The sequence below is a fragment of the Ananas comosus genome, linkage group 5 (assembly GCF_001540865.1).
Source record: "Ananas comosus cultivar F153 linkage group 5, ASM154086v1, whole genome shotgun sequence".
NCBI lineage: Eukaryota > Viridiplantae > Streptophyta > Magnoliopsida > Poales > Bromeliaceae > Ananas > Ananas comosus.
In genome coordinates, this window is record NC_033625.1 from 8,512,711 (window position 1) to 8,523,758 (window position 11,048).

At 37.4% G+C, this 11,048-nt stretch overlaps 1 protein-coding gene across 1 annotated transcript; it reads left to right on the forward strand.

Moving 5' to 3' along the window:
* Window positions 1,889-8,150, forward strand: LOC109710632 (mRNA-decapping enzyme-like protein). The gene is made up of 8 exons (XM_020233353.1): window positions 1,889-2,204; window positions 2,311-2,351; window positions 2,651-2,700; window positions 3,072-3,216; window positions 4,383-4,439; window positions 5,292-5,418; window positions 6,938-7,444; window positions 7,838-8,150. Exons 1-8 carry the CDS (start codon window positions 2,046-2,048, stop codon window positions 7,892-7,894), a joined length of 1,143 nt encoding a protein of 380 aa, XP_020088942.1. The 5' UTR covers window positions 1,889-2,045; the 3' UTR covers window positions 7,895-8,150.

The window sequence follows — 11,048 nt, forward strand, 5'->3', positions numbered from 1 at the left end:
CCGACGATGACGCATCTTCACTGGCACCGGCGCCGACGTCGACACCGTGGAGGTCACTGCGGCGCTGCAGCCTCGGAGCGAAGGGTCCTTAGCGGCGTCGTCACCAGCGCCGTAGCCATTAACAGAGAGGGGTGACCAAAAAAAATTATAGAAGAAGTAAGAAAAAAAAAAATAAAGATAAAAAATTATAGAAAAAGAAGAATGAAGATGAAATTGTATCGTTAATTACAAAAAAATTATAAGTTGCACTACTTAAGATGTAAACTGCAGCTTTAAGATGAAAATTACACTTTTTAAACGAAAATTACACTCTTTGGGAGATATTTACACTGTTTCTCCTCTTATTGCACTCTTTCAGATGTAAACTGCATCCATTAAGATGAAAGTTACACTCTTTAAACGAAAGTTACACTCTTTGAGAGATATTTACACTGTTTCTCATCTTCTTACACTCTTTGAGATGTAAACTGCACCTCTTCAAGAGATATTTATACTGTTTCTCCTCTTATTGCACTATTTCTCCTCTTGTTGTACTATTTTTTCTCTTGTTACACTATTTTTTATCTTAAATTGCACCCTTTAAGAGAAGAAATACTGCAACAAGAGGAGAAATAGTGCAACAAGAGGAAAAGCAGTGCAACAAGAGGAGAAACAGTATAAATATCTCTTAAATGGGTGCAGTTTACATCTCAAAGAGTGCAAGAAGAGGAGAAACAGTATAAATATCTCTCAAAGAGTGCAACTTTTGTTTAAAGAGTGCAATTTTCATCTTAATGGATGCAGTTTATATCTGAAAGAGTGCAATAAGAGAAAAAATAGTGTAAATATCTCTCAAAGAGTGTAATTTTTGTTTAAAGAGTATAATTTTCATCTTAAAACTACAGTTTACATCTTAAATAGTGCAACTTATAATTTTTTTTGCATTTAACGATGCAATTTCATCTTCATCCTTCTTTATTTTATAATTTTTTATCTTTATTTTTTTTTTCTTGCTTCTTCTATAATATTTTTTGGTCACCCCTCTCTGGCGACGACACCGCTAAGGACCTCCCGCTCCGAGACTGCAGCGCCGTAGTGACCTCCACGGTGTTGGCGTCGGCAAAAATGCGTCGTCGTCGGAGGCGGCAGAGGAGGAGGGAGAGGGAGAGGACGAGAAGGGCGGGAAAGAGCAAGAGAAGCGTCGTCGTCGAAGACGATGGAGGAGAGTCAGAGAGGAAAAAAAAATCCTTTGCGGCACCGATGTCAGCGGAGAAGTGTCGTCGTCAGAGGTGGCGGAAAAGGTGAAAGAGGAGGGAGAGGGAAAAGGCGAGAAAGACGAGAGAGGGTGAGATAGTCGTCGTCGGTGGAGGAGGGTCGGAGAGAAGGAAAAAAAAGTCGCAGTGCGGCCTCGGCGGTGTCAAAGGCGAGGAAGGCGGGGAGTGTCCGGGCGAGGGTAAGGATGCGTCGGACAAAATCGAAGCAGGCCGCCTCCGCCTCCGCCTCCGCCTCTCTGGGAAGAGAAAAAAAAAAGAACGAGAGAAAAAAGAGGAGAGAGAAAAAGGTATAAGGATATTTTAGTCAGTTTGTTGAAAAATCGAACCGAACCTACAAAAATGAAAAAGGTGGCCCACTTTTGCAAAAGCCCAACATTAGTGAATTTTTTATGCAAATTTGCCACGGTGAAAATCTAGAAAAATACTTTTTTATATATATATTTTTTTTCTCAGCAACCTTTTTCCCAGCTTTTCGGGCGAACCCAACACGTCCTAATGTAGGCATGCTAGTGTTTTTTCCCTAGGTCTGGTCTATGGATGACCTGGTGAACCGAATCCTTTGGAAAAAACTTGCCCGTGAAATTGGTCCTACGCGAGTTCGCTCAGTAGATCGGGAAACCCTCCGTTCCGTTCCGTTCCATTTCTCCGTCATAAATCTCTCCGTCTCTCTCTCTCCGTCTCTTTCTCTCTCTCTCTTCGTCCTCTTCCTCCTCGTCCTCCTCGCGCGGTCGATGAGTTGATCCTACGTCGCATTTCCCGATCTAGGGTTAGGGTTAGGGTTTTGGTATCGGAATGTCGCAGAACGGGAAGCTGCTGCCGAACCTGGACCAGCATAGCACGAAGGCGCTCAACCTCACAGTGCTCCAGCGGATCGATCCCTTCGTCGAGGAAATCCTCATCACCGCCGCCCACGTCACCTTCTACGAGTTCAACATCGATCTCAACCAATGGGTAATCGATCGATCCATCGATGCATCCTCTTCTCGATCCGATTCTATTCTTCGCTTTGTTCGCTCTTCTGATTAGGGTTTTTACCGTCTTCGAATTGTTTTCGCAGAGTCGCAAGGATGTCGAGGGATCGCTCTTTGTAGTGAAGAGGTGAGTAGGGTATTGGGTGTTGATCTCGTTTTGGTGATTGGTTTTGTTGTGTTATGCTGTCTGAGTTGGGTTAGTATCAGAAAGAAGGGATTTTTCTTTGCCTATTTTTATTCGATTTCTTAGATCTAGGCTTCTAAGTTTTGTAGAATTTGGGTAGATCTTCATTGTACTCAGTTTTACGGAGTATTTTTGTACTGAAATGTTGGAATCATTCTGAATACTGCGTTGATAAGAGTGTTCGATTTATTGATATTCTGTTAAAAGTAGAATATTTAAAATGGAAAATGAATTCTTTGCAGGAATACACAGCCCAGATTTCAGTTCATTGTCATGAATAGACGCAATACAGGTATGGATTTCTACTATGCGAATTTTTCTCCCGTTCAATGGTTAAAATATTCTGCATTCTCATGGTAAGTGTAGGAAAAAGTTCAATTTGTTTGTAAGAGACTAAGAGTATAAAGTTATGGGTGGATCACTAGGAGGCAGGATCAAAGCAACTTTTTTTCTTTGATTTTCTCTTGTAAAGTGATGATGTTTGCTAGTTAAAATGATAATAGATAATTTTATCTTTATTGGGTTGGAAATTTTCTTGATCATAACTCAGCACAAAGTATAATAATTGTGATTGCCTAGTTAAATGGCTTATTGTTTTCCTACTATTCTTTGTTTCATTTGGTGGTAGATATTGATATAGTTTTCACTACCTTGTTTGCACAGATAATTTGGTTGAGGATCTCTTGGGAGATTTTGAGTATGAAGTCCAGGTACCATATTTATTGTACCGAAATGCAGCACAAGAAGTTAATGGAATATGGTTTTACAACTCTCAAGACTGTGAAGCGGTTGCAAATCTTTTTAGCAGGTAAATTGTTGTTCTCGCTTGCTGCCTCATTTGCTCGCTATATCTTACGTGTAAGCTGATCCACACTATTGAAGAAGATGCCAAAAGTTATCATTATACTAAGTGTGGCCAAGATGCCTATAAAAGTGTCCCAATTACCCCGCTTTCTGTTTTGCTTCTGTTGACTAATAGGTTCGTCGTAACTTGCTAACCAAAGTAATGACCTTTGTTAATTGGTGGCCTGATGATGTCCCCTTAGCACTGCATTCTCACTAGCTAGTAGACAATGCAGATCAAGTTAGATAAAGTTCTTTTGTCTTGTTGGAATTAGTACTTGGTTGTTAGCAGCCGGAGACACGACTTATTTCTGATTTAGCATTTAAGGAAAAAGTAGAGTATAAATTGGTTTTCTGGATTTGTTAGAGTTGTTAAAATTATTCTTATTATCTTAGAAACTTTCATGCTTGAAAGTGTCCGGATGAAAATCTGTGCAACTGTTCAGCTTTCTCATAAATCATTTAGATCCTTAATGAAGGAAAGTGGAAAAGGAGATCAAAATGGTTTATTACAAGAATTTCCAAATGTAGATGGGAGGTTTAGATCCTTCTTTGGGTGTTGTAGTAGGCGTCATAATAGTCATACATAACTCAGATCAAGACATCTAGTATAAGGTCCAAACTCCTATTCTTTTTCAGTTATTACAAGGCTTTAGCGTGAAACGGTTCCTTTCTAACTCTTGGCATGTGTAGCGGTGAGGGTCCTTTGATAGACATTGAAGTAGTCAGACCTTGACACAACATTAAGGTTGTTTTATTGTTATCGACGCATCGTGGATTAACCTGCAGGTCATCCTTCAACATTATGAAGCTACCTCTCCATATTTGGTTTATGCGTGCTTAACCTTTGTTACCTTTCTTACCTAACCAGATCCAGATTTAGCTCTTCAGGATAGAGCTTTGATTTTGATATTAGTGCAGCATGACAAAGTATTGTTGATATAGGTGTTATATACCATTTAGTATCATTCTTGTCCTACTTTTCAATAGCTACTGCTAGAGAAACTCTTTTTCTAGCTTCCAAAATTATGTACTTATCAGAGCTCATATTTAGCTTGAGGTTTTTTTTTTTTTTTTTCTTCTTACCTGATTATTGTCTGTTTCTTTCTACTAATCAATCTATTTATTCAGGATACTTAATGCTTACTCGAAGGTCCCTCCAAAGCCCAAAGTATCCTCAACAAAAAGGTAGCGCGCAATATTTCCTCCTATGTTGATTCAAATGAAGAGAAATTTTTCAAATCAGTGACAATCACTTGGTTTTAACTTGGTTCCCTTCCTGCAATTAACCCTAACTCTACTGTGTTTGCTACTTCAAATTCTGTTTGTTGTAGCGAATCTTTTGCAAGCTGCCTCTTAAGCAAATCATTTTATAATCTTTTTGTTGCTGTTGGTTGGTTATATAAGTTTTGGGCATGAATGCGGTCTTATATAGTTTTTTCTAATTACTAAATGAAGTAAATAAAAATACTCTGATTTTCGCTAAACCAGCTTCCTTTTTCTTGATTTTCTTTTATGGTTTCATTAGTACATAAAGTTTTAGCTTAATCTATTGTGGCTATCTAGTGCCCATTTTGTATAACTCTCACTTATTAAAGATGAAGTATTTCATTCCTAACTGTACTGTAATACTAGTAGTACACTATACTCCTTCAAAGTGAATTACAAAAAGAGGTGATAATGTCTTATTTAAAGAATTCAATTCATCCCTCACTTCCTTGTTGGAAACTTGGAATTTAACTACTCTACCCCAGAGTTTGAAGCTTACACAGCTTTCAGTAGGTAGTATGTGTTGTTAAGCAGTCTAATTTACCTGAATGATTTGTTCTAATTAAAGAACAAAATATTATGCCTTGGAACTTTGGAAATTAAATATATGTGTATTTCTGTAAAAATATAAACACTAGGTACTATTTATGGACAGTAGAATAATAACTGGCTTGGGAGATTAGTTGCCAGAGTGATATGTTATAAATTATTTGGAGCGCCTCTATTAGATAAATATACTCGAGGTATAATTTTCTATTTTGCTTGGGGCAGTGAATTTGAGGAACTAGAAGCAGTGCCTAGTTTATCCGTAATCGAAGGCCCTCTTGAACCACCAACATCATCTGCTGCTACACCTGCTTCGGATGTTCCAGACGATTCTTTTTTGAACTTTTTCAGTGTATGTGTATACCTTTGATTTTTTTTTTTCACATTAATATTGCAACCTCAGGTTCTTTATATCTTACTCGATTGCTCTTTTCAATGTCTACATCCATTGCCAATATTGCTTAAAAAATTCTAGATTTTTCATCAATAATTATGAATTTAGCCCTGAAGTTGATTCCGGTTTGAATTATCCCTGAGATTTTTGAACTCTAACGTTTGGTTCGGGGAATAAGCGGGGATAACGAAAGTTATCCCCGCTATTCCGCCAAACGGGGTAATGTTTTACCGGGATATTTTATCCCGATCAAACCTTGCTATTCCCGGTTATCTTGGAATAGTAAGGGATTTGCTATTCCACCATTTTGGTAGAATAGTGCTATTCCAATGCTTAATTTCAAACTTAATTAAAATTATAAATTGAATTAAAACTAAATTATATAAATATAATATGTTATATATTATAATACATTATTTTTATTATAAAATTATTAATTGTACTATATTAATACATATTATTTATATTTAAATATTATAATAAAATTTTTTATTTAATTTTAGTTTAAGTATAATTTTTAAAAAATTTATAAATTTATTATAATAAATTATTTTTATTAATTATTCACACCCCTATTCTTATTTTAAAATTTTAAGAATTAAAAATTTAAATTTTTAAAATTTATAATTTGTAATCTCAAAATTAAAGTTTAAAATTTTAAATTTTAAATTTAAATTTTGATATTTTTAATTTTTGAAATTTAAATTTGATATTTTATATTTTTCAAATTTAATTTGATCTTAAATTTAAAGTTTGAATTAAAATTTAAAATTTTGAATTTAAAAGTTGAGATTTTAAATTTAAAATTTTAATTTCAAATTTTGAAATTTCAAAGTTAAAATTTTAAATTTAAAAATATAAATTTAAAATTTTAAAAATTCAAATTCAAATATAATAAGAGGGTAATATTAGTATTTTTTATTTATAAAAATCCACTATCCTTTTTAATCCATCTTACCTAATCAAATGCTATTTTTTTTATTCTCAAGAATAACCCAATTTTCATCCAAACGCAAAATTGATCTAATCCCCGCTTATACCTCAATTTATACCTATCCCTGGAATAGCCACTTTTCGCTTATTCCCGAACCAAACGATACCTAACAAAGTATCTAATTATTCCCCAAAATTTTTTACTGTGTAACAATTGAGTACTTTGGTTAATCTACCGGCTGGGAAAAGATGCCACATTTGACTTCATAGTTAGAGTTTGCTGATGTGGCATTTTTTTTTTCATTTTTGTGAGATTGGTACTTGCAAGGCTTTGTTTAGATGATTGACCAATAGAAGGACTTAAATGTTACATGGAACAAACTTGGGGACTAAATTATTAAAATTGAAACTCTGATGATCTATTGTGAGATCAGGATCACGCATAAGGTACTAAATTCTCAATTAACCCTATATTTTTGTGTTATGCACAATTAACCCTTGGTGACCTAATTATTCATAACATTTGTACCTCAAAAACTGACAGCAAGCAATAAGTATGGGTAGCAATGCATCAAATGCATCCATCGCAGCTCAACCACGGCAACCTTCTCCAAGTATTCCTTTGACCTCCCATGCACCATCCGTCACACCATCGCCACTTCCACCATTTCAACCCTCTGCTTCTCCAGCGCCATCTACTCCTCCCGTGGCACTTCTCGAAACTAATGAATCCAGCACTGCCATCAATAACCGTGCAGCAAATCTAGTAAAACCCTCATTTTTCTCGCCCACCCCATCATTATCATCATCAGTGCCATCATCACCACCGCAGTTAGTGATGCCACCAATCTCAGCTTCCGCTGTCTCAGCTTCCGTGCCAACCGCACCTCCACTTCATCCGCCTGTGACCATGCAGCGGCCATATGGTGCTCCATTACTTCAACCCTTTCCTCCACCCACTCCACCTCCTTCGCTCACCCCGGCTGCTACAACTTATGGTCCGGTTATTACAAGAGATAAAGTTCGTGAGGCATTAGCGAAGCTCGTACAGGTATGAGTTCTATTGTTTTGCTCTCTTTCTTGGTATATCTGAAACCATCATCTGTGGATATTGTGTAACAGCATGCATGAAAAATTGCGCAATTGGTAGTATTGTGAAGTACTCAACTTTTCTGTCTTTCTTCATCTTTTGATATACTTGTCTGCAATTTTTGTATAATCTTTTTCTTTTAGATCTTTTTCACATCTTTATCTCTCGCCAGTCCTACCTTTCTCTATGATTCAACGTTGGTCTTAAAAATATATAGCTAAATGACCATTTGTTCATCCACGTTAGAGCTTTTGGCTTTGATGATGATATCGAACTACTATAGGATGTTACATTTATTTATGCATAATTTAACGAGTGCATTCTTTTCCTCTTTTTTTTATCCCCCTTTTTCAGGATGATCATTTCATTGATATAGTATATCGGGAGATTTTGGATGCTCATCAATCGTAATTAAGACAGGAACGGATCCCTTGCATCAGTCCATGTTGGCTTCTCATTTCCTGTGTGTAGTATGGAATATTCTATTTCAATATTAAGAACCTTGTCTCGTACATATATTTTTCGTGTGTGTAAATGAGAAGAGTGACCGTTTGATTTGGTTTGAGTTTTATTTGGGACTGCGTAAAACACCTGTGTTATTGTTAGCTTGAGAGATTAATGAACAGATGCTTTTCCCAGAGTTGCTCTGGTTTTCCTAGTGTTTGAATTTCTTTTGCTGTTGAAGATTTTGTGGTGTTCTGCTCTCCAAAAAGAAAAAGAAAGTTTATTCTGTTTTTTATTGTATTGGGTCCGCGATGCTTTATTTTATTATAGGCCTATTTGGTGTGGATGTGCTGCATCAATTGAGTTCTTAGGACAAGCAGTATGAACATTTTTGTTAAATTCTAATCAGCTTCTTGTAATGGTAGACGTTCTAAATTGGTGCTTTTTTGTTTGGTTGGTTTTTGTTACATATGGTGGCATAATGGTAATGCTCTAGTTTGAGTAGCAACCATCGATGATGGAAATTTTGGAGATCTGGTCGGCTATGGTGAGAATTTGGAAAATTACTGAGTATATTTGAGCTTGATTTGGTTCTGAATTGAGTAGATTGGGATGGCTACAATGATGATCGGCCATCGATTTTTTACGATTTCATCTCTGAGCCTCCATTGTTGATGAAGGAGCTTTTGGGTAGATGAAGATGCAGGAATGGTGAATAACAAGGAGGGAGAACGGGAGAGTGAGAGAGATTTGGAAAGGATAAATTATAATTCTTATTCTGTTTGAAAACAGTAACAATTGTAGTTATTTATAGGTGGTTAATGGGAGGACCGCAATTATGTATTACATGAGGACTAATGTGCAACATGGAAATATGGTTGTTCGGCCTGAGTTGGGCCTCTTTGCCATTTGGATCCGGTTCGCACGTGAATGTTGTAATGGGTCAAATTTTCGTGATTCAACGGAGCGAATCCCGTTCGGAGATCCATTCAATCCAGTCCCATTAAAGCCATCGAAGACTCCGCCCCTCATCTTCGCTATTGCTCCTTCCTCGGTTTCTGCTCCACCCATCCTCTCGAGGCATTCTCAATACGCTTTGGGTTCTTCTCTGGGGTCCAATGCTAGATTCCTCTCACCAACCTACTAGATGCACCCCTCTTCTCCCTCCTCCTTATTCTTCCGTTACTATATGACTTTCCCGCCTTTAGTCTTACTAATTTTTTTTTCCCCGGATGTTACAAATCCCTTTTTAATGCTAATTTTGGCTCTCAAGGATCGAAGCTAAGATATTGCTGCTTAAGGGCCCAGTAATCTTGCCAAGTAGTTGATCCCTCGAGAAGGTTGCTCTAGTTCACCAACATCTCAATTGCTGCTCACCTCCACGCCTAACCATGCATGTTTTAAACACCTTTTTTGGTTCTGCCAAAAGTTGTCCCTCCTTTCCGATTAAGGGCACAGTGAGTATAACTTTGTTTGGTAATTTGGGTTCTGTTTGAGTTGAGAAACATAAAATACGGTATATCTGTGATCTCTCTAGTAAACGCAGTTTGTATGCTACTTTTTTGCTATACGTTCTGTGATTTCAAATGGTGGCATTTTTAAGCGACTTAATTACATATGGTGGCGTAATGGTAATGCTCTAGTTTGAGTAGCAACCATCGATGATCTGGAGATCTGGTCGGCTATGGTGAGAATTTGGAAAATTACTGAGTAGATCTGAGCTTGATTTGGTTCCGAATTGAGTAGATTGGGATGGCTACAATGATGATTGACCACCGATTTTTGAGGATTTCATTTCCGAGCCTCCATTGTTGATGAATGAGCTTTCGGGTAGATGAAGATGCAGTAGTGGTAAAGAACAAGGAGGGAGAAGAGGAGAGTGAGTGTGAGAGAGAGAGAGGTGAGAGAGATTTGGAAAGGATAAATTATAATTCTTATTTTGTTTGAAAACAGTTACAACTGTAGTTATTTATAGGTGGTTAATGGGGGGACCAAAATGCAATTATGTATCACAAGAGGACTAATGTGCAACATGAAAATATGGTTGTTCGACCTAAGGTGGGCCTCTTTGCCATTTGGACCCAGTTCGTATGTGAATGTTGTAATAGGTCAAATTTCCGTGATTCAACGGAGTGAACCCCGTTCGGAGATCCATTCAATCCAGTCCTATTAAAGCCATTGAAGACGCCGCCCCTCATCTTCGCCATTGCTCCTTCCTCAGTCTCTGCTCCACCCATCCTCTCGAGGCATTCTCAATACGCTTTGGGTTCTTCTCCGGGGTCCAATGCTAGATTCCTCTCAACAATCTACTAGATGCACCCCTCTTCTCCCTCTCCCTTATCCTTCCGTTACTATATGACTTTCCCGCCTTTAGTCTTACTAATTTTTTTTTCCCAGATGTTACAAACCCCTTTTTAATGTTAATTCTTGCCCTCAAGGATCGAAGCTAAGATATTGCTGCTTAAGGGCCCAGTAATCTTGCCAAGTAGTTGATCGGATAGGAATGAGAATGTAATTGGGTATATAAGAGGCTTAAACACTAGTAATAATAACTGAACTTAAGTATTTTTAGCCGGTGTTTGGGCCCAACAAGTTATTGTTGCTAGTGGGCTGGGCCATTACATTTGGTATCAAAGCTGGTTCACTAGCCGAAAATGTGTAACGAGTCTCAACTGAGCCAGGGTCTGAAAGATAAGGTGATAGGTTACGCCGGAGTCTGAATGACAAGGTGACCGACTATGCCAGGATTTGGATGACAAAGCTAGTGAGACGAGTCTCACATCGCTTGGTGATCTTGGGCTGTATGTGTGATTGGACTGACGAGGACGTCAGAGGGTCTGTCACACCCCAATAATCCACATCGGATATGAACGGAGATGTGATTGAGTATATAAGAGACTTAGACACTTGTAATAATAAAATAAAAAAAAATAACTAAAGGCCAAAAACTATAAAATAAGGAAGAAAAACTAGAAAAAAAGGAAGAAGAAGAAGAAGTTGCACTGTTATAGACATAAGTTGCACTCTTTGAGATGTAAACTGCAATCTTTAAAATAAAAATTACACTCTTTAAACAAAAGTTGCACTCTTTGGGAGATAATTATGCTGTTTCTCCTCCTCC